Here is a 25,958-nt window from a genome sequence, read left to right as displayed (position 1 = left end):
AGGTGCGACCGCGTGAGTCGTCGCCATCGCCGCGTCGCCGTTTAACGCGCCGTTCGATAATCACCGCGCTAAAGCGCGCGCGCCGACGTCCGTCGTTACAACTAATTCTAATCCCTACGCCTCTGGATCGTAAGGCGTCAACGCCTCGACGTCCACGAACCCAGCCTCAATCAACTTTTGCCTCACCCTATTCACGATCGCTCTCGTTTCCATCGCGATCGCGACGATCCTCTTCGTCAGCGCCGCCGCCTCGAGCGCGTCTCGCCGCTCCTCCGCGCCTTCGCTCGACTCTTCATCATCGCGCGCGTTCGTCAAGAACGCCCGCATGGCGTCCACGGCGAGCGTGATATCGACGCACGCGCGCTCTTGCGCTCGTATCGTCGCGTCGATGTTGCGTCGGCGCGGTTCGAGCGCTTTCAGGCTCGTCTCGAAATCATCGGAATCCAAGCACCCATCGTCCACCACCGCGCGCGCTCTCGGCGACGTCTCGCTCTCGCTCTCGCTCTCGCTCGACGTCGACGCGTTCGCGCGTCTTCCCGCGCGCGCGTCGTCGTCCGAGACGCTTGCGGACGCTTCCCGCGCCATCATCGCGTCCGCCAATGACGAGCACCGCCGCACATCGCCGCGCCGCGCACGTCGCGATGGCCGTCTCCGACGTCGTCGATTTCATCAAGCGCGAGCTCAACGCGACCAACCCCGCGGTTCGCGAGGCTAACGCCATCTTGCTCCGCTCCGCCGCGATGTTCGTCGCGAGCGTCGTCTTCATGCGAAACTTTGGCGAACTTCTCGCGGTGTGAGCGTCGACGCGCGCGACTTAGACGGTTGTAACGACGCCACGCGCGTGGGATTAAACGCACTGAATCGCGCGCGCGCCCCTCGCGCGCGCGACGCGCGACGCGCGACGCGCGAGGAGTCGAGAACGCGATCGTTTCTCTCGCGCGCGAAAAAAAGAAAACCTCGACGCGGCACACGCGAACGCGCGCGCGACGACGCGCGATGTTGGACGTCAACATGCTCAGGCCGGACAAGGGCGGCGACCCGGTGCGCGCGATGCGCGCGTCGCGCGCGCGCGTCGCGGAGGACGCCGGAGGACGTCGACGACGACGCGATCGAGCGATGGGTGACGGCGCGCGCGCAAAGTTGGACGCGAAGCGCGCGCACGGTGGCGCGGATGGGCGATGACGCGCGCGCGCGAACGGTGACTGACGACGACGCGCGCGACGCGCGACGATGACGCAGGAGGCGGTGCGAGAGAGCGAACGGCGGAGGTTCGGACGCGTGGAGGACGTGGACGACGTCTTGGCGCTCGATCTCGCGTGGCGCGAGGCGAGACACGCGCTGGATGAAGTCGGAGGGGAATTTAATAAGGCGAATAAGGAAGTGGCGATGTTGATGAAGGCTGGGAAGAAGGATGAGGCGGCGCCGTTGATGGCCAAGGTGAAGGAGATTGACGAGAGGAAAAAGGCGGCGGCGGAGAAGGAAAAGGAGCTGGAGGAGAAGACGACGACGGCGTTGTTGAAGATTGGGAACATCGTGCACGACAGCGTGCCGGTATCGAACGATGAAGAAAATAACGTCATCGTGCGCACGTGGGGGGAGAAACGCATGGAAGAAAAGCTTCCGAATCACGTGGATTTGATTTCTATGTTGGATATTGCCGACGTAGAGCAAGGGACCGAAGTCGCGGGCGGGCGAGGGTACTATCTCAAGGGCGCAGGGGCGCTCTTGAATCAGGCTGTGATCAACTATGCGCTCGCATTCTTGGCGAGCAGAGGGCACACGCCGCTGGCGACGCCATTCTTCATGCGAAAGGACCGTATGGCGGAGTGCGCGCAACTCGCAGATTTTGATGAGCAACTCTACAAAGTGACGGGTGAGGGCGACGACAAGTACCTGATCGCCACGAGCGAGCAAACGTGCTGTTCGTACTTGCGTAAGCGTTGGTTGAATACGAACCAATTACCGATTCGGTTCGCCGGATACTCGACGTGCTTCCGTAAGGAGGTTGGTTCTCACGGTCGCGACACACTCGGTATTTTCCGCGTTCATCAATTCGAAAAGGTTGAGCAGTTCGTCGCCGTCTCGGGCGAAGGCAACGCGAGTTGGGACGAAATGGAACGTCTCATAGGAAACTCGGAGGCGTTCTACCAGTCGTTGAACATTCCGTACCAAGTCGTGAACATTGTGAGCGGGGAGTTGAACGACGCCGCGGCGAAAAAGTATGATCTCGAAGCGTGGTTTCCGTCGTCTCGCACCTTCCGCGAGTTGGTTTCGTGCTCAAACTGCACCGATTACCAATCTCGGCGACTGGAAATACGCGAAGGCGCACCAAAGAAGGGTCCGGAGAACAAGAAGGCGTACGTGCACTTGCTCAACTCGACGCTCACCGCGACTGAGCGCACTTTGTGCTGCTTGATTGAAAACTGGCAAACCCCCGAAGGTCTCGTCGTGCCGCCGGCGTTGCGACCGTGGATGAACGGCATCGAGTTCATCCCGTTCGTTCGCACGCTCGACAAGAAGGGTCGTCTCGTGGATGTCTCTCCGCCGCCGGCGGACTTGTTTGCGTCCAACGATGCCGCCACCGCGGCTGGCGTCGAAGCGACGGCATACGTCAACGCCGGTCCGTGCGCGGCTTCGAAGGCTATTCAACAAATCTTGAAGCGATGCGGTGCCGTGGTGAAGGTTGAATCTGCCGCGATGTGTCCGGAGGAAATCAAGACGGAGACTGACAACGCCACGCCGGTGTTCGTCCAAGGCAACCTCGTGTTGGCGTCGCCTATTTCCATCATTCGTCACCTCGTCAAGACCAACCGCGTCGGTGCGGGTTTGTATCCGGCTGGCGTCGCGGAACAAGCGCGCGTCGAAGCGTTGCTTGAATCAACTAGCGCGGGTGCAGAAGCCGCAGCCGCTAAGGTGGAAAAGGCTCTCGTGGCGTCGACTTCTGGCTACCTCGTCGGTAGGACCGCATCTGTGGCTGATATTTATTTGGCTGCTGTGTGCGAAGCCGTCACATCGGGTTCCGACGCCTTCAACGCCTGGCGCGCAAAGGCTGCGGCGCTCTAGTCGACGGCAATGTTTCCTCTGGTAAACGCGACATCTATTCTTCGAAACGATGATCTATGATTCTAATGCGATGGTATTATCATTCTAAGTAATAATCTATCACTTCCCCGCGTTGGTCGTCGCTTTTGCAGGTCCACGCACGTCTTGGTGCTCCAACAACTCGTTTGCAAACTCCTGAAACTCGTTTGCGTTCTTCACCATGCACGCGTGTAGCGACACAAACTCCTCCACGCACTTCTTCCCCTTCTCCTCGTCTTTCGCCAGCATAAAGCACGTCAACGCCTCATCAAAACTCGTTCCACACGAAGATTGACGGAGATCAGCCACGCACGGGCACGCGAGTGCGGCTTTAACTTTTGCCATGGGATCCTTCGGACCGTCACCATCGCCGCTCGACGACGCCGCTTCGGCCTCAGAGTTCGCGCGCGAGAGGGCGTCGGCGAGCGAGAAGCTTTGTTCGTCTTCGATGGAAGCGCCCGCGTCGTCGTCCTCGACTTTGACGCTCGGGGAGGACATGGCGCGACGAGCCACGCTATGAAGACGAGACGGCGGCGAGCTCTCGGGTGGAGTCGCTGAGCGTAACAGCTATCGCTATAGTGTACTAATAACCTAATGGCTATCGATAATCTAAGTTTTGTACAACACCTGGTTCCTGCCTTTGAACGGTAGGAACGTCGAACGGATGGATGGATGTTTGCCGCGCAGGTATTCGATGAAGTCGGCGTAAGACGCCACCGGACCACCCAGCGCGGTGCGTCGGTGAGGAAACAGCTCCGGAAACGTGCAACATGGTACGACAGCGAATGGGACATCGAGCTCGAGCGCGGCGTCGATGATTGCTTCCGTGGCCTGGTCAGAGTGCATGCCGACGAGGAGCGAAGGACGCATCTCGCGCAAGCGCGCTCCAACAGAAGAATCTGTCGTCCAAAACTCCGAGCGTATGTGCGTGAAAGGCGCAATTTCAGCTCCAAAAGGTGACTTTACGACCGTGCGGGGAAGTTCTGTGGGGAACTCGTCGAATGGTGCCTCGTGCAAAGTTACGACGTCGGTCGGGGGAGCGCTAGCGCTCACATTAATGTCTTTGCTGCTCGCAATTTCCGTGTACGCCACAAGTCGCTGCACGTGTTCATGCATCCGCTTCTCGTTTTGCTCATCTGCGCATTTGACCCAGATTTCTGATCGAAGCCACGCATCTGCGACGTCTGGATTGGCGTCATTTCGCGCTCCGCGTCGACGCAAATTCTTCGCCGTAGCGCGTTGCCGAGGTGTCAAAGCGACACATCGCGGCTCTATGAGCACGACCCCTACGCCGTGGTTCACATGGAATTCGAACGATAACGCCCCTGCACCACCTGCAATATCAGCGACGACCACTTCCCGTCGTTCCTTCAGCTTGAACGTCTCGACGCACCATTCGGCGAATAACCGATCGCTGACGCACTTTGCCTCCTTATTCGCATCTCCGTGCGGGTCATTATCCGATCTTTCTCGCTCGATCGCCATCTTAGATCGCTCTCGCGCTCTTTTCCGACTTTCTCGCGCCTGGCTCAACTCTTCTTCGTTCACGTCATGCCGTTTATCGCAGTTTGGATCTGAACAGACGTCGCCGCCGAGAAGCACCTTGCAAATCCCAAATCCTTTACTCCTTCGCGCCGTCGTATCGATCAACCCTACTCCCGCAAACTTTTCCAACATTTCACTCGTCGCATTCGCCACGCTCGTCACCGGCGCGAGCTCCACCACGCGCATTTCTGTCGTCGACACGTACGCGCCGCTCCGCGTCCCGCTCTTCGCCCGTCGCGTCTCCCACTCGTATTCAAACTCCACCACCGCGCCCGGTCGGATCACCGGCGGCACCTGCGCCGCGCACTTGACGAACACCGTCGACGTCTCCTCGCCGTCTCGCGTGCGCAGCTGTTCGCGCGCGCGCACGTCCACGAACGTCAAGCGTTTCCCCATGCGCGCCACGCGCGTGACGACGCCCTCGACGACGCTCGTCGACGCCGCGCCCGCGCTCGCCCGCGCCCGCGCTCGACGCACCGCTCCAGGTCCGCGCCGCCCGCACCGCGCCGGCGCGCGCGCGCGCGCGGCTGCCGCGTGCGGCATCGTGTGCGGCCGCGCGTCGCCATTCCTGAGCGCGTGCATGGTGCGTGACGCTCGCCTCGTTCTCGCGCTCGATCGCGCCGCCGCGAACGGCGCGCGCGTCGAGTCCTCGCGCGCGTCGCGCGGCGCTCGAGCGCGCGCGCATCGCGCCCGCGGGCGATCGAAAACTTGACTCGAAATCTGGGGTTTGATTGAAAACTCGACGACTGACGCCGCGCGAACGCGCCGCGCGCTCCTCGAACGCAGCCTCGCAAAGGAATTCACCCGCTGCTGCACAGACTCACGGTCGTGGCGACGAACGGGTCGACGCGCCGCGTGCCGACGACGGTGAAACAACTCGGGGACTACCTGTTTTTGACGCTCGACGCGAACAACCACCCGGCGTACACGGGCAAGGTGATCAAAGGACCGGCCACGGGACAGGCGGCGAAGTTTAAGAGAAAGTTTGATTTCTTGACGAACGCGACGCTGGGGAAGGCGAAGAAGTGAGATGATCGCGCGAGGGGTGCTCGGAGCGGGAGGGGCGACGAGGACGGACCGCGGGGTCAAGCGAACCGGAGGGGCTCGAGAGGGGTCAGCGCGACGCGCGGGGACGAGAACGCGCGCGGGTGGAGATGATCCAGATTACAATGACTGGATGGAAAAGGCTCGTGCGACGGCGAACAAGCGGGCGGCTGAATTTCGGAAAGAACGCGGCGCACAGCCCGGGGCGAACCAGACGGCTCGAAGGTACACGCGCGCTGGGAGGGATGAAGACCGCGCGCGCACGGCGGCGATTCGTGGATACGAAATGGACGAAGAGGGAAATTATATTAAGCCGGAACCTAGCGTAGAGGAGCTTCTCCGCGGCACGGCGTGGGAGATGGATCCGAGGCAAGACGCGACGCAGTTTTCCATGACCAAGGAGGAGTGGAAAGCCGTCAAGGCGCAAGCGCGCACGGCAACGTATCCGCACGATGCGGTGCACATTTTTGAGAACGCTGGTTTGAGACGTATTTCACCGGAAATGGCGGCATCGATGCTGAAGCTCATCGCTCAGAAGGCGCAGCACAGTAGGTGCGACCGAGAGGAGCTCGCCGGGTTGCGACGAGATCCGCGAGTAGCGCACATGATTGGAACGTGCGTCGCCGCCGCGCGCGCAAAGAGCGATACGCTTCCCGCGGAAGAAGTCGCCAAGTGCTGCTGGGCGCTCGGTGTCATTGCCGGTGAGCGGGCGAACAGCGCCGAGCTCGAAGTATTGGCCAATCGTGCGTCGGAGTTGATGAAGAAACTGTCTCCGGATGAGATCGCCGATATTTCCTGGTCGCTCGCCATTTCTCGGCATTCATCTGAGCGCTTCTTCCACGAACTCGACGTTCACGCCGCCATGACAGGCTTCAAGGGCTTCCAAGCGTACCAAATCACGACTGTGGCTTGGGCGTTCGCGCACCTTGGACACTCGCACGCTGGGTTTCTCGATGGCATCGATGTCTGGGTCGCCCGAGCGCCCGCGAGAAACAAAGATTTGACACCGCAACAAGCCGCAGAAGCTCAGGTTCATCGCTTCAACGCAACAATTCTGGCCTCGCTTGCATGGTCCTTCTGTGTCATGGAAGACGCGCTCGATAGTCTATTCTTTCGCACGCTCTGGGCGGAAATTATTACACGAGGGGAGCACGACGCGCAAATGGTCCACGAAAAAGAAAATACTGCGGCATCAATGGATGAACATCACAACACTAACGTCTTTGGTCCATGGAAGGGGCGTCAGCTCAACCAGTTACATCAAGCGGCCATCACCGCCGTTCGCGCCGGCTTCGACCCCTTGCCCACTGAACTTGGTGCTGCTGCCGATACAGCGTGGAACACGCAGAACCGGCCACCCGTTGTGTCGTGGTTCCAGCGCGATGTTGGAGCTATTTTGTCGTACATGGGTGAAAAGCACGAGGAAGAGGCTCTCGTGAGTGGGTACAGATGCGATTTACTACTCCCGGACGCAAAGCCTACTGGAGTAGTAATTGAAGTCGACGGTCCGTCGCACTTTGCGCGTAACGATCGTAAATTAGCGCTCGGACAAACTCGCTTGAAACAGCGGCAGCTCGAAGGTGAAGGTTTCGCCGTGTTCCCGATTCCCATTTTCGAATGGGACTATTTGGAAGATGCACAACAAAAGAGCGATTACTTGCGAGCGGGCTTGGATGCCATTGAACGTGGCGAGCGTCCGCAACGTCTCGAACGAGACGTCGATCTCGAGGGCGAAGGCGCAGGTGGTGACGCGTGGAACCGCAGACCCATGTCTACCATGGGCGATTTTGGAGCTTGAACAAACAGTAGCGAATTGTCAGATTTATTTACGACGAAATAAACTTACACGCACTACTCGAGTCTTTTGCGGATATCGTTCAACCAGGCGCGGTCTTTCGGGTAAGCCTCGAGCATATCGACGTGCGCTACGATGCGTTCTATCTTGGCGTAGTTTATCCTGCACGAAAACAACAATCTCTCGGGGAGCTCATATTCGGTCTCCCCTTGAACCGTCGCACCGACGTCGAGGATCAGTTTACCGAGCGACGTGTGCACGGTCCTCAAGCCGTTCAGCGCAACGTTACTGAAGTTGTGAGCGTCGACGTTGATTTCCAAAGCGCCGGATCGCTCGATGTAAGAAGAAGTTCGGTTCACCATGAAAGGTTTACCGTTACCGTGGTTCACCGCTTGTCGAACAATCCACGGTAAAGCTGCGTTTCCTGCGACAACCATGACGACCATCTTCGTTTGCTGACGAACAGCCAGTTCGTGTGGGTGCGTGTCCACATTTCCGGTTCCATCGCCCTTGACGTATCTAATCAACAATTTAAAATCAGCCGGCAGCGTTTCCCAATCTTCTGTCTCTTCCAACGTTTTCCGCGCGAAGTCGCTGATTTTACACAAAAGCACGACGTTGTGACCCGGACCATCGTTTTCCTTCTTCGCGAACATCCCCCCCGTCGGTTTATAGTCCGGAACCATGATATTCACGATGATCACCGACGGCACTTGGCCCTTGATCTTCTTCCCTAGATCATCCGCGAACAAGTTTTTAATCCAATCGCCCACCTTTTCGTCGCTCTTAAACGACAACACCCCCTTTACGTTATAAAACGGTTCACCGCTCGGCGTCTTCTTCTTATCCTGCTTGTACGTCTTCCCTCGAAGTTTAAATCCCTCCCCGCTAAGATTTTCGCTCCACGACGCGTCTCCAGCCTCGTCCGCCAGCGTCTCCATCCCCGCCTCGAACACCGGCACGACGCACTTCGCCATGTCCCCAGTCGTCTGCGTCTCCACCGGTCCCAACGCGCTCTTCCATCGCGCGAGCGATCCTCCGCGCGCGAGCTTCTCATCGTTCGCGCTCTTCAATCGAGTCAGGCTCTTGGCGCGCATGAAGCTCGGCATCGCGAGCAACGTGTCCTGGGCGTCAAAGAATTCGTGCGCATCGCCGTCGCCGTCGCCGTCGGGCGTCGGCGACGCGGCGTGTTTCGAGTGTTTGCACCCCATTTAGGCTCGAGCGCGCGCGATGTCGAGGACGCGCGTCGCGTCGCGTCGGCTCGCGGGCGCGCGCGAGGTCGTCGACGACGTGTGCGGTCGCGCGATCGGTCGTTCGATAGATCGGTCGATCGCGTCGGTGCGGAGACGAAATGGCGAGGCGCGGCGACGAGTCGCTTTGTTCCGGCTTTCTTTCTAACAACAATTGCTATGAAATGGTTGGTGTGCCACCTCGCGGTGGAACGCTAATTTTTGTTCGCGTCGTCGTCGTCGTCGTCGTCGTCGCGAAACGGAGAGCGGAGAGGTTCGGCGGGGACGAGGAGAACGCCGTCGGGGAGACGGAATTCGACGTCGTCTCGAAGCCTCTCGACCTCTTCGGCGGTGAGGAAGATTAATTTTCGATCCTTCGCGATGTCAGGGATTTTGATGTGGGCCTGGGTGTCGTCGTTGATGCCGTAGACCGGGCCGCTGGCTTGACCGAGAATTTGCGCGACCCAAAGCTTGTGATGTTGCTCGAGTTCCAATCGCTTGAGCTTTTCGCGCTTGACGACGCGATCGCACAACAGGCGTAAGGTTTCCAAGCCCACACGCGCACGTTGGAGCATTTCCATCTCGTCTGCGGTCGGTGTACGTTTCTTCTTGCTCGAGACACGTTGACCGAATCGAGCACCGCTAGTGTTGGCGCTGTACCTCGATCGCATCGTTGATCCCGGATTTCGGCGCTCGTCGATGCTGTGACGAGCGCAAAACGCGAGCGGCTCTGGAGATTGTAAAGGAAGCATGTGCCAGCCGCATCGACGCGCGCACAACGGGTGGAAGACCACGTGACATCCCGTCGCGCAGCAAGGAATGCACGCACCGTCGTCGAGTCGACAAGCCGAGCACCTGGCATTCTTGAACTGCGTGCGCACGTCTTCCAAGCCACTCACTGCCGCGGGTCCATCGAGGTACAAATCAGTTTCCATACCCTGCTGCCAATGCGCGCACACGACGTGACACCAACGGTTACGTCCACGAGTTGGTGTCTTTGTCAACGGAGTGATAGGATCGCTCGGCTCAGGATTTGCGGCTGCATCGTCATCTGTTGTCGCGTTAGCTTTGCCCTCCGGCACCGTCTTCGTGGATGTCGGCGAGCGCACAGGTGGCGGTGACGCCGGGGCGGTATCCCCAGTCTTTGGAGTTTGCAAACGAGGATCGATCACGGTTCTTAAAGCGCCGCGCTTCACTGGACAAAGCAAACATTGCACACGAGGGTCATACATGGCTCCATCGCCAGCTTCCCGCATGTATCGAGGCGGACGAGTGCCCGGTAAACCGTTTTCGCGCTCCAGGCGTTCAGTTTCATGGCAAGGCCAGCATAACCACTCACCTTCGGGAATATTTGTGACACCATAGCACTGCTGATGAACGCACATCTCGCATCTTTCGCAGAATACGATTTCGTTCGGGTATTCGCTCTCACCTCCGGCGCAAACGCAGCAGAGCGCGTCCTCCATAGCGCCAGACTCGACGAGCGGGTCGCACATGTCGGCGCCCGCGAGCTCGCCTCCATCAAATTGCGCTTCGTCTTCTTTGCCTTCCGCTCGAAGGCGTTCCATACGCCATCGCCCTCCGCGCCAGCGTTCTTCGTATTGCGCTGTCTCTTCGAGCGCCTTTTGTTGCTCCTCTCGAATCTTCTCCTCTCCTGGCAATGCCTCCTCCACCTTGGTCAAGAGTTTTTGGATGAGCTCTCGGTTGATGTAAGACGTCCTCGCCAGTACAGTCTGCGCTCGAAATATTTCAGCAACGACTTCATCATCGGGTGCAAGTTTGAGCAGCTCTGTATGAGTTGAAATGCGAGCGATCTCTTTCTTGACAACCTCCACGGGATCGGGAAGAGACTGGCCCGGACCAAGTTGCGCTTGCAGCTCAGCCATTTGCGCCGCGCGCAGCTTCTCCATATTTTCTCTCCTTCTATGACATCTCGGCGGTGCTGATGACGTGCCACAAACACCTTGTTTACGAATGAGGCAAACTTGACACTTGGGCGGTCGCATGCTCGTTGGAACGCCGTTCGAACCGGTTTGCTCGGGGATGATGTCTTCCACGGTCTGCGGCAGTGCCGGCACTTTCACGGTATCAAGAATCAATTTTGTGTAGTCAGCGAGCGTTTCTATGGGATATGGAACGCTCGGAGGATACAAAAATGTGTCCTCGTTGATCTCGTCTTTCCCATCGGGCGAGTCCGTCGCCGTATCCATGGCGCTATCACTGATGTTTTGCTTTGTTTCGCAATCAAGATTCACCGGCGCCAAAACCTCTATCTTCGCTCTGCGCACCAGCCATTCGCGAGCCGCAACTTCGCACGGATTGATCGAAACCTTGATCTTGACGGGAGTCCCCAGCGAGTCATCTTTTTCGCGCGTCACGACGGTGTCTTCTTTCAGCCACGACATGAAATCGTCCTCTTTCACACCGTCAACGTCCGCGGCGGTGAAATCTGACATGTCGAACAAGTTCAGCACGAGTTTTCGAATCTCATTGGCATTCAACTCCTTCATAGGATGGTCGATGGTTGTCGCTTGATCGCGTCCAATAATGGGTGACGCTCCCGACTCTTTTTGAGCCGACGCTGGCGCGGTATCTTCCTCTATTTTTGGTGTTGGTGGCGGCGTGTCCTCCTTGGACGCCTCTTCAACCTTCGCAGGTGTCTTTGCGGGCGTCGTCGCCGTCGAACTCTCCCCGTTCGCTATTCTCTGTGCCTTTCTCTCCATTTCCTTGACGTGCCTATCGCAATAGCACAAGTAATCACAGTCTTGCGATTTTTCCATCGATCGAACCTCCATGCGAACGCCGGCTTTCAGAGCGCACATTGGATGAAATGGTACCGAACAATTACCGTAAGCGCACTGAATGCAAGCACCAGCCCCATGCTCTCTACAAATGACACACGTCAAGTTCGTTCGGTCAGGGAGCAGATGCGCCGCATTAATCGGCTCCATCGAGTCGACGTTTTGAATGAAGAGCTCTGGAATCCACTGCGCGCAAAAAAGATGCGCCCAACGACCGTCCACCGTCGGTTTGAGCGCACCTCCTCTTTCGGTGCACAAGAAGCACGTTTTCGCGGCCCCGCGGCTGCTACACGAGCGGCAAATCCAATCACCTTGAGGAATCTTTCGAATTCCGTAGCAAAGCTGGTGCACAGCGATGTCGCACTTGTCGCAAAACAAAATTTGATTGTCGTCGTATGAGTCTCCATCGAAACAAACACCGCAGCACTCAGCAATTTCATCCGGGCGTTCGAGTGGCGACACACGAGTGATTTGATACTTTGTAGGGTCCAATCTCGGTTTTGGCGTCTTCTTCGGCGTCTTTTTCTTCTTCAACGGCGTCTCTGATCGGTTGAGCACCGCCAAGCGTTTGCGCTCCATCAACTTTTTCTCTTCTTCCTTATCCTCTTCGTCCCATCCGTGTATGTAATGCCTTCCTAGACCAGGAACGAGGTAGTCGCCATCCCTTTCCATCAAATGCACGTCCATGGGCGCCAAAGCCTCTATATCTCGCCGATTCACGTTTCTAAAATGTTCCTCGCACCACTTTAAAAAAGGTGCCGCCGTCGCGTTCACCGTGCTCTGTCCCGGTGCCAGCGCCCATACCTTGCTCGCGTCGTTTGTCTCCTCTAGCTTTTTCTGACGCTTCAATTCAGGGTGTTCCTCCATCAGAATCGTCTCCTCTCGCGTCGCCAACAACCGGTCACTTAGCGTCGCCGTGCGCGCGTCTTCGCTTTCGTCCCCATCCGGCGCGCGTTCGGCCACTTTACGCACCAACGCCCGCCACGAACTCGCGCTCGAGTGCGACGCCCGACGTAAGGAATCCTCATCGTTCGTCATCGTCCGTCACGAACGCGCTCGCGCGAGACTTTAAGCGCGCGATTGCAGATCGACCGTCCCGCACCCGTCGCTTTCAAACCACCCCCACGCCGCGCACGCGGGCTCTCCCGCGCCCGTTCGACGTCCGTTCGATCGAGCGCGTTTTCTTCCACCCGACGACCGCACCGTCGCGTCTGTCGCGCCGTCGCGTCGCGCTCTGCGGTCCGCGCGCGCGGGCGCTCGTTTAAAACGCCTCGATCGACGGTGCGCGAGTGCGCGACGATCGGCGGCCGCACACGCCCGCGCCCGCGCGCGTCGAACGCGCCCGCGCGCTCGAGCGATCGGAAGAAATCTTTTCGAGCGCACGGCGCGCAGGAGATCGCGCGGACGCGCTCGCGGGTGGCGTGCGAGCGCGTTGAATTAGCTCGTCGGGACATCGCGCGGAACGGCGATCGGCGAGCGCGATGCAGCGCGGCACGCGCGCGCGTGAGGACGCGAGCGATCAGGATGATGTCTCGGGAAGCGCGCGCGGCGTGAAGCACGCGCGCGCGGATGAGAGCGGCGCGAACGGGTCGAGGGACGGCGCGGGGGCGGCGGACGGAACGCCGAATAAACAAACGACGACGACGGGCGCGACTGCGGGCGCGACGGGGGCGACGTCGCCGGTGTCGCCGTCGAGAGGGGCGTACGCCACGCGAGAATCGCACCTGCGTAAGCAAGAGCGTGATGGGGAGCTGAAGTGGGAGGTGATTAAAAACGACGGGAGCGAGGCGAATTCGCGCTTGCTCGTGGCGCTGAAGAACATTTTTAGCAAACAGCTGCCGAATATGCCCAAGGAGTACATCGTGCGGTTGGTTTTTGACTCCAGACATTACTCGATGCTGTGCATGAAGAATGGGAACGTCATCGGGGGGATCACGTACAGGCCGTTTCCGAAGCAACGCATGGGTGAGATTGCTTTTTGCGCGGTGAGCGCAAATGAACAGGTGAAGGGATACGGTACGCGGTTGATGAATCACATCAAGGAGTACGCTAAGGAAAAGGAAAATATGACGCACCTGATCACGTTCGCGGATAACAATGCGGTGGGGTACTTTCAAAAGCAAGGATTCACAAAGGAAATCATGATGGAGCGCGAAAAGTGGTACGGGTACATCAAAGAGTACGACGGTGGGACGATTATGGAGTGTCAATTAGATGGGCACGTCTCCTACGTGGACTTTGTGAATCAGATCCGAGAACAGCGCAAGGCGGTGGAGGCCAAGGTACGAGAGATGAGCACGGCGCACAAAGTCTACCCGGGATTGAAGGACCACTTCAAGCCGAGCGCCGAGGGCAAGTATATCCCCATCGACGTCAAACACATCAAAGGCTTGAAAGAGGCGAAGTGGGAGGACCCAGGACTACCAAAGTACCGTTTAGTCCACCCAGGATGCGGCGATGGCATACCCACGAAGGCAAACTTGCATAAATTCATGAGAGCCATCGTAAACGTGATTCAGGCGCACTCCGATGCGTGGCCGTTTGCCGCACCCGTGAACCCGCTCGAAGTCACAGACTACTACGACGTCGTCAAGGATCCCGTCGATATGGAACTCATCCAAGAACGCGTCTCGGCGGGGAATTACTACGTCTCTTTGGAGATGTTTTGCGCCGACTTCCGTTTGATGTTCAACAACTGTCGCATATACAACTCACGCGACACTCCGTATTTCAAAGCGGCCAATCGTCTCGAGGCGTTCTTCGAATCGAAAATCGCCGCCGGGGTGAATTGGAAAATTCGCGAGGCACCTTCTCGAGGTCGATGATCAACTTGTAGCACCCAGATTAGAAAATTAGCATGCGCCCCACTCCTCGCCTCGATGCGCGCGCTCTAATCCACAAGAGTCAACGCCCTCATCCGCGCGTCATGCGCCCGTTTGCCGACGAAAACGCATCGCCGGCGGTCATGGATGATAAACCGCGCTCTTCGTCCAAGCGCGCGACGCCGGCGGTGGTGCGTTGGACCACCACCGCGCTCCCTCGCGACGCCGAGCTCAAGCGCGAGTTGCACATCCCGTTGGGAATCGTCGTCAACCCGCTCGATCGCCGCGCCGTGTGTCGAAGAATCGCGCGCCTGAAGTCGCCCGAACGCATCGCGAGGTGCTCGAGCTGTTACGGATACGTCAGCGCGCACTGTCGAGTGAATGCGAATGGGTTTCGGTGCTGCGCGTGCGGGACGTACACGTTGTGGCGAGACGCGGCGAAAGGATCGAGGTATTCCAAAGGGTTAGCGGCGATTCAGGCGCTGCCGGAGATATCGGGGGAAACGTACGAGTTTGATGTCGCGGTCGAGACTATTTCGGACGGTAAGAGCGAGGTCGAGACCGAGGAGGCTTCGGAGACGCTGGAGGCGAACGACTGGCGTCGTCGAGCGGTGCGAAACGACGCCTCGACCGCGGGTACGTCGCGGAGGAACGCGCGCGCGATCGTGGCGATCGTGGATTTAAATGGAGCCGGGGAAGAATATTGTGAACTAGTAAAGTTGGCGCTCGGAAGCGCGATGGAGGCGTTGGATGGCGAGGATGCACGGTTTGGCGTATTTACGTTTCGCGGCGACACGCTCGAGGCGATTGATTTTAGCGACGTCGGCGCGAAAGATGTCCAAGATGTGGATGGCGTGCGCTTGAAATATTTTGATTCACACGCCAATCCAAGGAAGCACGGTTTCATTCGACGCGTACAAGACGTGGTATCTTCGATTGGCGACGTTTTGACGTCTTTGTTGACGCCGACGCCCGGGTGGAAAGACGTCATATCGGACGCCATCGACGATCGTATCGTCGGAGATATGTCCACAACGGATGGGCGCAGCGAAGGAAGGATATTTGGTCCGGTACTTGATGAAGTACTATCCTTTATCGAGCAAGCGGTAGACGATGGATTCATTTCGAGTGCGCGAGTGTTAGCGTTTCTTCGCGGTGGTCCGAGCCGAGGTGTCGGGAGTTGCGACGTCGGTCGACTCTCTAAGTCTGTCGCCGACGTTTTATTGCATGAAAACGCTCGACCGACAATGGAGGATTTTGAATTCGCCTCTCGCGAGGCCGACTCTTTGATGATACCCGCACACGACCACTACGAAAGTGTCGGTGAGCGATGCCTGATACGAGGTGTGGAGGTCGATGTCGTCGTGACGAGCGATGATTTCAACGATTTGACCACTCTGGCGCCGCTCGCAGAGCGCAGTGGGGGTACCTTCTTGCTCTACCCAAATGCACAAAACATCCCAATAGTCGGTGATATCTATCGATTGCTTCGAAACGAGAAGGCAATCAACGCTACTTTGCGCATCCGTTCGACGGCGGATTTGGAAATTGCCAACGCTTACGGATCGTTACACGCGGACAAAGCTTATCCTGGGCTTTATCACATCGCTTCGTGTGCGACAAAAGATACTTTTGCGTTCGACTTCGACTACGCCACGAGCGCGGGGTTAGAGGAAGACCTGAACGGTGGTTACCCCAAAATACAACTCGCATTCGAGTATACGTGCATCACACGCGACGTCGATCGAGCCACCGGTGAGGTTGTCGTGCATCGTCGTCGACGCCGACGCATACACTCATGCAGAGCAAACATCGCAAGAAGTGCGCGAGACGTCTACAAGCACGTAGACGCGAACGCGGTGATGTGTGTGCTCGCTCGGCAAGCGTTAATGACGGCGGATGAAGAAGGCTCCACCGAGGCACGCCGAGCGCTCGTGGATTGGTTCATCGCGTTCTCCAGCGCTGCGCGAAAGACGTCAAATACATTTGAATTCGTCACCGATGTCGTTCCAAGACTCGTCTACGGGTTGCTGCGCTCGAAAATTCTCCATCCGATGGGTTCGCACCCGGACGCTCGCGTTGCAGCGCGCTCGCGTTTGCTTCGGTTCGACGCCGACGACTCCGCAACGTACGCGTATCCAGAATTACGCGCATTCGAGGAATGCAATGAAGGTGAGGAAAATGCAATCGACGGTACCAACGGGTCGTCATCATTATTCTCGAAAGGCCGCATGCCTCTTCGCCGGCAGGAGGTGGAAGCAGCCAACGGCGTCCTCCTCATTCGAGGCGACGACGAAGTTGTCGTCGCTTACATCGGCCCCGAAGCCGTTGCGTCGTGTCCGCCCGCTCATGGCTCGGCGCTCGATCGCGAGATTCGTCGTATCCGCGAGCAATCGTTCGAGGGCACGTTTTTGCCTCGCGTGACGCACGTGCGCTTGGGAGGCGCGGACGACCCATCCCCTGTGGACGCGCGCTTGGTGGAAGAACTCGAGAGCGAGTTCGCCCCGGGCGCCTACGACGGGTTCGTAGACTTTTGCGCGCGCGCAGGGGAGGAAATCGATCGCGTGGCGCGACGTTAGACAACGTAGAAGACATGTAACACTTACATAGGGCAGTGCGCGCGACTCGGGGCGGATATTTTGAATTCAAACGCGTCGCCAAATTGTTTACTTTGGCGCGGTGAAGCGGTTTAGTTTTATGTAGGCACGGATCTTTCGCTCAGAGGTGGTGTTAATGAACACCAAATGTTTAAAGACAGACTCTCGGTCGAGAAGCGGTCTATGATTTTGGTTTTTTTTGATTTCTAAGTGTGACAGACGTCCCAGTTCAAAACGCTTACGCGGAGGTGAACTTGGTGACGGCCTTGGTGCCTTCGGAGACGGCGTGCTTGGCGAGTTCACCCGGCAAGATCAATCGGACCGCGGTTTGGATTTCGCGGGACGTGACCGTCGGCTTCTTGTTGTATCGCGCGAGCTTGGCGGCTTCCGTGGCGATCTTCTCGAAGATGTCGTTGATGAACGAGTTCATGATGGACATCGCCTTGGAGGAGATACCGGTGTCCGGGTGCACTTGCTTCAAGACCTTGTAGATGTAGATCTTGTAGGTTTCGGACTTGGACTTGCGTCCAACCTTCTTGGCGCCCGAGGGCTTCTTTTGCGCGGGCTTCTTGGCCATTTTGAATGTATTCGTGTCGTGGAATGACGCCGGCCGCCGTCGTCGCGCGCGCACGAGCGCCGATTTCGCGAAATCGACTCACGCATTTTTCGTGCACAATCTAGGGGTCATGACTCGTCAAATGGAGTGACTCTCGCGTTTTTAGCCAATCAAATCGCGAGATTACGTGTAAATGAAGAAATTGCGCGCACGATTTTGAATCATGATCGGTCGTTTTAGAAATGTACCCCGGGTACACTCGCGTTTTGATTGGCTCGCGACGGCGACATCGCGTGAGGCGATGAGTCGATTTTCGCGAAATTTTCGTCGTCGCGACGGTTGGCGTCTGCCCCGGCGTCATTCCATCACGCGAATACAAACAACTCACGATGTCCGGACGAGGTAAAGGAAAGACTGGCAAGAAGGCGACGAGCCGATCCGCCAAGGCGGGCTTGCAATTCCCGGTTGGCCGTGTTGCCCGCTACTTGAAGGCTGGCAAGTACGCCACGCGCGTCGGTGCCGGTGCGCCGGTCTACTTGGCCGCCGTGCTCGAATACTTGGCCGCGGAAGTGCTTGAACTCGCCGGCAACGCGTCCCGCGACAACAAGAAGTCGCGCATCGTGCCGCGCCACATCCAACTCGCGATCCGCAACGACGAAGAGCTTTCCAAGCTCCTCGGCACCGTCACGATCGCGGCCGGTGGTGTTCTCCCGAACATCCACTCGGTCTTGTTGCCGAAGAAGTCCAAGAAGTAAACGGTTTAAATCGTTACTTTAGGCTTTCAAAAATAGATCATAGCGAAAAAAGCCCGGCACGATTATCGGGCTCTCGCCGTGTTTCACAAAAAAACATGGTGTTCATTTAACACCACCTCTTTGCGAAAGATGTACACCGGACGACTAAACCGGCGGTGAGTAGTTCGACCTCGATTTTTGTCATCAGTCCATCTAGCCGCGCGCGAACTCGAAGTTTCAGCAAGATACCAATCAAATAATCATCGCTCGTAGTCATTACAAATTAATCATCAATTTCTATCGCGCTTCACTCGACTCGGTGTCGATTCGCGCCGTCGGCGAGCGGGACGCCCGAGTCGCGCTTCACCCTTTTCGCTGATCCTTGCTCAGATACGTGGCCGTTCGACGCGGCGATGTCCTCGAACTCCTTGATCTTCGCTAAGAGTGCTTGTTTCTCGATCTGCCGCTTTCTTTCGAGCGCCTGGAGATCGTACTTCAGCTCGGTCGCGTCCTTGACTTTGTCGAATGCGTCACCACCCGCGGCAAACTTCTCGCGCAGTCGGGCGTAGACTTCAGTGAGCTTGTGCATTTGACGCTTTAGCTCCTTGTTTTCGCGCTTGAGTTTATCGCTGGCGTTGTCATTTTCCTTTGTCTTTTCACTCGAGAGCTTGGCAAATGCAGCCTTGGCGACGGAATATTTCTTCTCCAGCGTTGCGCACCGCTTGGTCAAGTCATCGTTCGCGCGTCGCTCCGCCTCTAAAGCTTCGAGGGCGGCGTCCGTATCGACATCAGCGTTAAGATCGGCTAGAATTTCATCACCTTGCGTCGCAACACCTGCCTCGATCAGCCGCTTGTTCTTCGCCACCTCCTCCTCGTACACCTTGATGGCTTCGTCAAGCATTTGGTCGGATTCCTTGACGCGCGCCTCAAGCAAAGAGATGGTTTCGTTTTGCTTGACGACTTGCTTGCGCAGGGCCAAATGAGCCAACGATTTGGAATCAACATCACTGCTGTGCGCTGCATTCCCACCGTCCTTTTGTGATTCGAGTAAAGACGTAAGTTTGTCGTCGAGACGCTTGGCCTCCGCCTCGGCGACGGCGCGCCGGGACTTTTCCTCGAAAAACTCCGCCTTGATACTCGAAAGCTCGTCTTCCGCGCGCGCACGAGCGCGTTTAGCTTGTGCAAGAAGTATTTGAACATCCCCGGCGCCGTTCGTGCCATCGCTATCCACCATCGCGGCGGTTATTTCGGCGATTTCCTCCTTGAGTGAGGCGATGTCCCGCACTGCATCCAGGCGTTGACGCTCGAGCTCCTCTCGACGCTTCTCTGAGCGCTCGAGATCGCTCGCCTTGGACTTTAGCTCATCGCGATCCTTTTCAAGTGCCGCAATCTTCGCTTCGAACGCCCGCACGGCTTGAAGGGTGTCAGGCGTCATCGCGGAGAGTGACTGCTGTTCCGGCGAAAGGCGTTTTGAATTCAAACGCACCTCAACCGTGTGTGGGTCTTCTTCTTCGTCTCGCGCCTTTGCTTCGTTCAACGCGTCGTTGAGCTCCTTTACTTTTGCCTCGAGCTCGGAAATCTTCGCCTCGCGCTCCTTGGCCTTCTCTTCCCCGTCCTCCAGGGCGAGCGCCATGAGATTCTTCTCACGGTCGGCTTCGGCTAGACGCCTTCGCAAAGCCTCGATGGCTTTGTCGTCCACTTTGGCGCACCCTTCCTCTTCCAAACGCGCTTTAAGCGCGGCTATTTCCTTCTGTTGACGTTTCAGCATCGCATTCGTGGCACCATTCGCGGCGACCTCGTTCTTAGTCGCCTTGTTGACGACGCGTTTGGCGCGCTGGGCGAATTTCAGCGTCGAGTGCGTCTCTTCGCAGTGCGACGCCGCCGGGGTCATCGCGCACACGATGGCGGTCTTGGAGTTCCCACCAAGCGCAGGCTGTAAAATACGAGTCAACTTTGAATCACGATAGGGAATATGACCTCCCTTGGACTCGACGCCTTCGGAAAGTTTGTTGATGACGACTCCGAGCGTCATCAAACTCTTGTTGATGTGCGCGCCCTCCTTGGCACGCTGCCCTTCGGCACCCGTTTTTGACATGCGCTCGGACCCGGCGAGATCGACCAAGTTTAAAGTGGACACTAAAACCGCAGCGCCGTCGTCGGCACCGCCCTGCATCCCCCCACTGATCGCCCTTGACTCGACGATCATTCGGAAAATCGTGTGCGAACGAGACGAGTGCGCGTTCATATTCGTCGCCCCGACGTGCCTGCGCGTCGTCCCGAGCTCTAGAAGCGCTAGCACTTGCGATGGTGTCGTCACGACCTCTTCTCGCAGACCCATCACGTACGTCCCTCGCTCTTTATCCTCACGAATTGACAACTTTGACGTCTCTTCATCTTCTCCGGCGCCGTCGAACAAGTCCATCATCTTCTCGTTGTAAATCTCCAAATAACTCACTCGAATCAAAAACTCTCGATCGCTCCCGTGTCTTCGTACCGCATCAAACACATCGCGCACTGCGAGCGGTATCACCCCTAACTCCTCCTTCGTCCCGTGCATCGTGTGCGTCTTCCCGCTGGACGTCTGCCCGTACGCGAACACCGTTCCGTTAAATCCCCCGATTACGTTCTGCACTATCTTCGACGTCGTCGCCTCGTACACCGCTCTATTATCGCTCGTTTCATCAAACACGCGATCGAACGCGTACGTCGTCGACGCGCCATCCTGCCGTGCGTAAAAATCATCCGCGCGCGCCTTTGTCAGATTCTGATTGGTTCCCCCGAGCGCGCGTTCATCATCGCGCGTCTTCATCGCGCGCCTTCGCGCTCGCGCGTCGCCGTAGCTCACGCTCGAGACCCATCATACGAGTGCGCGAGCGTCATCGGCGCAACGTCGGCGGAAGCAGCGGTTCACGACGTTAGATTCGTTTCTTTTCTTTCGACGCACCTGCGGCGCAATCGCGTTCGTCGACACGACGTTCCATGCGCTGGCGCTCGCGTTGCGCTCGCTCGCGTTCAGCGGACGCACGCGCACGGCGACGAAGACTTTATTGTCTTCCGCGTCACCTTCGGTGGCGGTCATGGCGGCGCGCCGCGGGTGTCAAAGTGCGGGACGGGACACGAAAGGGCGTTTCGTTACGATGTTGAATAAAAAAGAATGAATGAACAAATTGTGAGCGAGCGCGAGGATTAAAATCTCAAAGAACCGCACGCTGGGCCGCTAGGTTCGATCGTTAGGGTTCCAGCGACCGGAGACGCTGAAAGCGTGGACTTTACTCTCGCGGGCAATGAAATCGATGGCGACGCGCTCGCGGGCGCTCACGATTTCGGGAACGTCGGCGCGGTCGATGGAGAGTCGGCCGTAAGATACCTTCACGGAGACCGTTCGCGGGGACACGGCGGTGTCAGTAGAAACTGGATCGACGTACACGCGCGCGGAGTACGCGCCGTCGCTCGGGGGCTGATTTTCCGCGGATTCGAGCGAGAGGTTAATCTCGTCCAAGTTGCGATCGACGGCGGCTCGAAGCGCGTTCGCCGCGCGCTCTCCCGTCATATCGCACACCACTCTGTGCTCACGGCCTAACATTTCGTTCACTTCGTCGATATCACCGGCGCTCAGCGCGCTTCTGATGCGCGAACTGCTCACTTGGTCACCTAGGCCCGCCGACGAGGGTCGCCGCGCCGGCACCAAATCCACGACGTCCACCGTCAGCCCGTTCGCCTCGCCAAACCTCTTCAAAGCCTCGACGTCTCCCGCCGCTTTGTAACCAAACCTATAATTTTTCCCAGTCACCACCGCACCGACGCCCATTCGCGCCAACATCTCCACGAACGCCTCCGGCGACAGCTCTCGCACGTCGCCGAACGCCAACGCGTGCTCGCTCACCGCCGCGCCCGTCGTCCCGCTCCACATCGCCAACACGCGCGATCGATCGCTCGGCGCCGTGATCGGCAACCGCGTTTCCCACCCCAACGTCTCCGCCATCCCCGAAAACGACACCACGACGACGTCGCCCCTCGTCGCCGCCCGCTCGGCGAGCGCGAGGTGTCCCCGGTGCATCGCGTCAAACTTCCCCAGGCACACCGCGAGCGTCCGCTCTCCCGTCGCTCCCGCTGCGCGCGATTCGCGCGCGCGCGTCGCATCGTCAGTCCCCTTTTTTCCCGCGCTCGCATCGCGTCTCGCGTTCGCATCGCGTCGCGCGCGCGTCTTCGCGCGTCGCACCTCCTCTCGGAATCTTTTCGACGCTCGCCGTCGCCGTCGCGTCGCGTCGTCGTCCTCGTCCCGTCGCCGCGCGCGTCGCGAGCGCGCGCGCGTCGAGCGCGGTCCTCGACGCGGCGCGCATCGCGCGCGTCGCGGTCGCGCGCGCGGTCGCCGCGCGGCGTCGCGGGCGTCGCGAAATAACAAAACCCCATCCTGGATTGTGCGCACGTGGCTGGGGCTCGACGACGGGTCCCGACTCGAGCGCGAGTCCCCCTCGACGGGCCGCCACGTTATCGATTCCGCGCGCGCGCGACGGCGCCGACGCCGCACTCGACGACGCGCCGACCGCGCCGATCGCCGATCGCGACGCACGATGTTCGCGCTCACGACGCAGTACTCCGCCCTCGCGACGACCGCGCGAGGGACGGCGACGAAGAGGACGACGACGAGGACGCGAGGTGCGACCGCGACGCGACGCGACGACGGGGCGACGACGAGGGGCGCGACGCGCGATGCGTCGACGCGATGGCGACGGCGCGAGGGAGGGGTGGTGGTGGTGAATTTTACGGCGCGAACGGCGCGCGCGCGAGGGGGCGGGGAGGGCGCGCGAGCGCGCGCGAGGGGTGGGACGGGCGACGATGGGTCGGTGGAGACCCTAAACCTGGACTGGGTGAAAACCCAGACGCGCGCGACGGGGCGAGCGCGGAGGGGGGGGGGATCGAGGGGCGCGCGTCGAGTGATGACGATGAGAGACTGACCTTAAACGGCATGTTTTGCTTTTTTCGAACGAATAGTCGTGCGCGCCGCGGGTTTGGACTTTTCTGAGCTCGAACAAGAGGCGGCGGCGCCGACGCGCGCGGTTCGCAAGGATGGCTTGAGCTCCAAGGAGGCCAAGCAGTCTAAGCGATTCCGCGCCGCGCAAAAGTCCGTGCCGCCGCGCCTGGAGACGCAGGGCGCGAGCGCGGCGATTGAACTCATGAAGAGCTCGGCCACGGCCAAGTTTGACGAATCGGCCGAGCTGCACATTCGATTGAACATCGACCCGAAGTACAACGACCAGCAGTTGCGCGCGACTGTGGCGTTGCCGAAGGGCACGGGCAAGAACGTTCGCGTCGCTGTTTTGTGCGCGGGCGACAACATCGCCGCGGCGAAAGCGGCGGGTGCCGACTTTGCGGGTGATGATGACTTGGTTGACGAGATTGCGGGCGGTATGATGGATTTTGACTTGCTCGTCGCCACTCCGGATATGATGCCGAAGGTGGCCAAGCTCGGTCGTCAGCTCGGCCCGAAGGGTCTCATGCCGAACCCAAAGGCGGGTACGGTGACTACTGACGTCACGACGACTGTCAATGAGTTCAAGGGGGGTAAGGTTGAGTTCCGCGCGGATAAGCAAGGTATCGTGCACGTTCCGTTTGGTAAGCTCAGCTTCAGCGCCGCCGACTTGAAGGAGAACCTTCTCTCCGTCGTCGGCGCGATTGACGCGAACCGTCCGGTCGGTGCTAAGGGTGTCTACTGGCGCTCCATGTACATTGCGTCTAGCATGGGCCCGTCCGTGCAAGTGGATGTGCCGCAAGCGCGCGATGAAGTCGCCGCCTTGTCTGCTTAAAGAGGAAGGTTTGTTTGCTTGAATCAACTTTCTGCGCGATAGATTAGCCACAATTCGGAAATAACCAAACACATTTATTCAACACGTCGCCTTTATGCATCGATCGCGCGCCGCGTTTTGGAGCAAAACTGTACAAAATTGTATTGACACCACTAACGAGCTACGCGTGATAGTGGGGCTATGAAACTAATCTTTAAGGGAAATGAGCTGAGCGACGGGCCAGCGAAGCGGGCGGTTCGAGCGAACCATGGGACGACGTACTGACTCGGACAATGGATGTAATCCAGTGCCGTGTATCAGTACCAGTCCGGTTTCTCTTAAATATACACAAAAATTCATCGTATCAAGGTCATCGAGGCTCTCAAAAAGTGCACGCACAAACAAAACGTTAGTGCCTCGACCACGGAGAAAAATAAATCCAACAGCGCGCGGCAGCTGCGAGCTGTGTCATTGGAGGTTCCCCAAAGCAGATCCAGGAACAAACGCGGCGGCTGCGTTTGACATTTCCGAGTTGACAAATCCAAAGAGATCATTGTCGACTAATGAATCCGGAAGCGCGGCGATGGAGTCGACTGGCTTAAATTGATTTTGTTGGTGGACTCCGTTTGTGGCGTATTCGATCCCAGTCCAAGAAAATTGCTCACCGGGGGCAGATGGATTGTTCATCGCTGCGCTCGCTGCTGCAACTGCTTGTTGGTACGCACCGCCAACACCGGCATCTTTCGACAATTTCTCTCCGTTGTTGAGAGGGGCGAAGCCGCCGTTTGTCAATTGACCATTCGCCGCAGCCATTTGCTGTGCGAGTGCCGCTTGCTGCTGCGCAACCACCGTCGCCATTTGCTGCGCGTACATCGAGCTCATATCGTAATTACCGTTCGGTGCTTGCTGTCCAGCGGCGTTTCTTCGGAGAATCTCGTTTGCCATGGCCACGGCGGTGAGCGCGGCGTTATTATCGTACGCCGTCCCGTTTGCCATCGCCGTTTGCAAAAACAGCGCTTGTTCCAAGCTCAAATTGCCTCCGAGTAAAGCCGCAGTACTCGCGTCGGCGCCAAGCAAAGCCGCGGGATCGGGGTTGCCCACCATGTTCATGGGAAGATTCATCGTCCTGTTCATCATGTGCAACTGCGGATTCTTGTTGTGCAACAAGTCGCCAGTGGCGGCGCCGTACATCCCTTGCGCGCCGTTGATGGATCCAGGGAACATTCGATTACCCGCGCCAAGCTGCACCGCTACTTGCTCAGCGTTGGAACCGTGATAAAACCTGCACGAAGCTCGGAAGCATCGACCGTTTTGATAGTCTCTGCAAACCGGTTGCGTCGTCTGCGTCGGCACCGCCGCGCCCTCCGCCGCGTCGTGCGCGTATCGACAATTCTCCCGGAAACACGCTCCCTGCGTCGCGAAGCGAAGCGCGCACACCATCGTCAGTATCTTCACGACCACATCGCTCGATTCGCGTCGATCGATCGCCAGATCGACCGTTTTCTCGCTCGAGCTCGAAAGGGTCTTTTCGCGAAAACGACGAGTCACGACTCAAGACGACCCACCTTTAAAAAATCGCGGCAAACCTCTCGCGGCGCGCCGAGTTGCGGCGGCGACGTCGCGCCGTCCATCGCGTTCGCGGACTCTCCTCCGTGCGCGCCCGGCACGAGAATCGGCGAAGTCATATTCCCGCGTCCGATTCACCCGCGCGCACCGTCCGCGCGCGGTCGCCACACCCGCCGCGCGACGAAAAACTCGCGCGAAAAGTGCACGTTCGTCCCGCGCGGATGTGCGTTCGAATTCTCAGCGAATTCGCGTCGACGCGCGATCGTCAGCGCTTCAAAAGCGCGCGCGCGCGCGTGGACAATATGTTTCGTCCGGCAGCACCGCACCGCGCGAGTCGGGATGTTCGCACGCGACGCACGCGCGAGATGCAGTGCGGGGTCTCCGGCGCGGGTTTTTCCGGTTTAA

The 25,958-nt window shown here is 58.5% G+C and overlaps 17 protein-coding genes across 17 annotated transcripts; 8 read left to right on the top strand and 9 right to left on the bottom strand.

Annotated features, from left to right (window-relative positions):
• Positions 1-114: 114 nt before the first annotated feature.
• OSTLU_16449 (predicted protein) lies at positions 115-588 on the bottom strand (the record flags this gene model as incomplete). Its single annotated transcript, XM_001419096.1, has 1 exon — positions 115-588. The coding sequence occupies one exon, from the start codon at positions 586-588 to the stop codon at positions 115-117; it is 474 nt and encodes a 157-aa protein (XP_001419133.1).
• Positions 589-641: 53 nt separating this feature from the next.
• Positions 642-797, top strand: OSTLU_33065 (predicted protein; the record flags this gene model as incomplete). The annotated part of the gene is made up of 1 exon (XM_001419311.1): positions 642-797. The coding sequence occupies one exon, from the start codon at positions 642-644 to the stop codon at positions 795-797; it is 156 nt and encodes a 51-aa protein (XP_001419348.1).
• Positions 798-996: 199 nt separating this feature from the next.
• Positions 997-2,499, top strand: OSTLU_3486 (predicted protein; the record flags this gene model as incomplete). The annotated part of the gene is made up of 2 exons (XM_001419310.1): positions 997-1,041; positions 1,240-2,499. Coding segments are annotated over 2 exons (1,305 nt in total), but the record flags the coding sequence as incomplete, so codon positions are not given.
• Positions 2,500-3,162: 663 nt separating this feature from the next.
• On the bottom strand, positions 3,163-3,426 carry OSTLU_33063 (predicted protein; the record flags this gene model as incomplete). The annotated part of the gene is made up of 1 exon (XM_001419095.1): positions 3,163-3,426. The coding sequence occupies one exon, from the start codon at positions 3,424-3,426 to the stop codon at positions 3,163-3,165; it is 264 nt and encodes an 87-aa protein (XP_001419132.1).
• A 264-nt stretch (positions 3,427-3,690) lies between these two features.
• On the bottom strand, positions 3,691-5,169 carry OSTLU_16447 (predicted protein; the record flags this gene model as incomplete). The annotated part of the gene is made up of 1 exon (XM_001419094.1): positions 3,691-5,169. The coding sequence occupies one exon, from the start codon at positions 5,167-5,169 to the stop codon at positions 3,691-3,693; it is 1,479 nt and encodes a 492-aa protein (XP_001419131.1).
• Positions 5,170-5,206: 37 nt separating this feature from the next.
• On the top strand, positions 5,207-5,655 carry PRPL31 (Plastid ribosomal protein L31 large ribosomal subunit; the record flags this gene model as incomplete). The annotated part of the gene is made up of 2 exons (XM_001419309.1): positions 5,207-5,209; positions 5,413-5,655. The coding sequence occupies 2 exons, from the start codon at positions 5,207-5,209 to the stop codon at positions 5,653-5,655; spliced, it is 246 nt and encodes an 81-aa protein (XP_001419346.1).
• Positions 5,656-5,803: 148 nt separating this feature from the next.
• Positions 5,804-7,468, top strand: OSTLU_33060 (predicted protein; the record flags this gene model as incomplete). The annotated part of the gene is made up of 1 exon (XM_001419308.1): positions 5,804-7,468. One exon carries the CDS (start codon positions 5,804-5,806, stop codon positions 7,466-7,468), a length of 1,665 nt encoding a protein of 554 aa, XP_001419345.1.
• Positions 7,469-7,521: 53 nt separating this feature from the next.
• OSTLU_16445 (predicted protein) lies at positions 7,522-8,574 on the bottom strand (the record flags this gene model as incomplete). The annotated part of the gene is made up of 1 exon (XM_001419093.1): positions 7,522-8,574. The coding sequence occupies one exon, from the start codon at positions 8,572-8,574 to the stop codon at positions 7,522-7,524; it is 1,053 nt and encodes a 350-aa protein (XP_001419130.1).
• A 2,906-nt stretch (positions 8,575-11,480) lies between these two features.
• On the bottom strand, positions 11,481-11,918 carry OSTLU_8266 (predicted protein; the record flags this gene model as incomplete). The annotated part of the gene is made up of 1 exon (XM_001419092.1): positions 11,481-11,918. A coding segment is annotated over one exon (438 nt), but the record flags the coding sequence as incomplete, so codon positions are not given.
• Positions 11,919-12,811: 893 nt separating this feature from the next.
• Positions 12,812-14,320, top strand: HAG3501 (predicted protein; the record flags this gene model as incomplete). The annotated part of the gene is made up of 1 exon (XM_001419307.1): positions 12,812-14,320. The coding sequence occupies exon 1, from the start codon at positions 12,977-12,979 to the stop codon at positions 14,318-14,320; it is 1,344 nt and encodes a 447-aa protein (XP_001419344.1). The 5' UTR covers positions 12,812-12,976.
• A 101-nt stretch (positions 14,321-14,421) lies between these two features.
• On the top strand, positions 14,422-16,912 carry OSTLU_24928 (predicted protein; the record flags this gene model as incomplete). Its single annotated transcript, XM_001419306.1, has 1 exon — positions 14,422-16,912. One exon carries the CDS (start codon positions 14,422-14,424, stop codon positions 16,894-16,896), a length of 2,475 nt encoding a protein of 824 aa, XP_001419343.1. The 3' UTR covers positions 16,897-16,912.
• Positions 16,913-17,152: 240 nt separating this feature from the next.
• On the bottom strand, positions 17,153-17,491 carry HTB3501 (predicted protein; the record flags this gene model as incomplete). Its single annotated transcript, XM_001419091.1, has 1 exon — positions 17,153-17,491. One exon carries the CDS (start codon positions 17,489-17,491, stop codon positions 17,153-17,155), a length of 339 nt encoding a protein of 112 aa, XP_001419128.1.
• A 368-nt stretch (positions 17,492-17,859) lies between these two features.
• HTA3502 (predicted protein) lies at positions 17,860-18,225 on the top strand (the record flags this gene model as incomplete). Its single annotated transcript, XM_001419305.1, has 1 exon — positions 17,860-18,225. One exon carries the CDS (start codon positions 17,860-17,862, stop codon positions 18,223-18,225), a length of 366 nt encoding a protein of 121 aa, XP_001419342.1.
• Positions 18,226-19,699: 1,474 nt separating this feature from the next.
• On the bottom strand, positions 19,700-21,013 carry OSTLU_42772 (predicted protein; the record flags this gene model as incomplete). The annotated part of the gene is made up of 1 exon (XM_001419090.1): positions 19,700-21,013. A coding segment is annotated over one exon (1,314 nt), but the record flags the coding sequence as incomplete, so codon positions are not given.
• A 747-nt stretch (positions 21,014-21,760) lies between these two features.
• OSTLU_5377 (predicted protein) lies at positions 21,761-22,285 on the bottom strand (the record flags this gene model as incomplete). Its single annotated transcript, XM_001419089.1, has 1 exon — positions 21,761-22,285. A coding segment is annotated over one exon (525 nt), but the record flags the coding sequence as incomplete, so codon positions are not given.
• Positions 22,286-23,378: 1,093 nt separating this feature from the next.
• Positions 23,379-24,008, top strand: PRPL1 (Plastid ribosomal protein L1 large ribosomal subunit; the record flags this gene model as incomplete). Its single annotated transcript, XM_001419304.1, has 1 exon — positions 23,379-24,008. One exon carries the CDS (start codon positions 23,379-23,381, stop codon positions 24,006-24,008), a length of 630 nt encoding a protein of 209 aa, XP_001419341.1.
• A 447-nt stretch (positions 24,009-24,455) lies between these two features.
• Positions 24,456-25,427, bottom strand: OSTLU_16436 (predicted protein; the record flags this gene model as incomplete). Its single annotated transcript, XM_001419088.1, has 1 exon — positions 24,456-25,427. The coding sequence occupies one exon, from the start codon at positions 25,425-25,427 to the stop codon at positions 24,456-24,458; it is 972 nt and encodes a 323-aa protein (XP_001419125.1).
• Between the last annotated feature and the right edge of the window lie 531 nt (positions 25,428-25,958).

The sequence above is a fragment of the Ostreococcus lucimarinus genome, chromosome 8 (genome assembly GCF_000092065.1).
Source record: "Ostreococcus lucimarinus CCE9901 chromosome 8, complete sequence".
Taxonomy (NCBI): Eukaryota; Viridiplantae; Chlorophyta; class Mamiellophyceae; order Mamiellales; family Bathycoccaceae; genus Ostreococcus; species Ostreococcus sp. 'lucimarinus'.
This window is presented reverse-complemented; position numbering and strand designations above follow the sequence as displayed.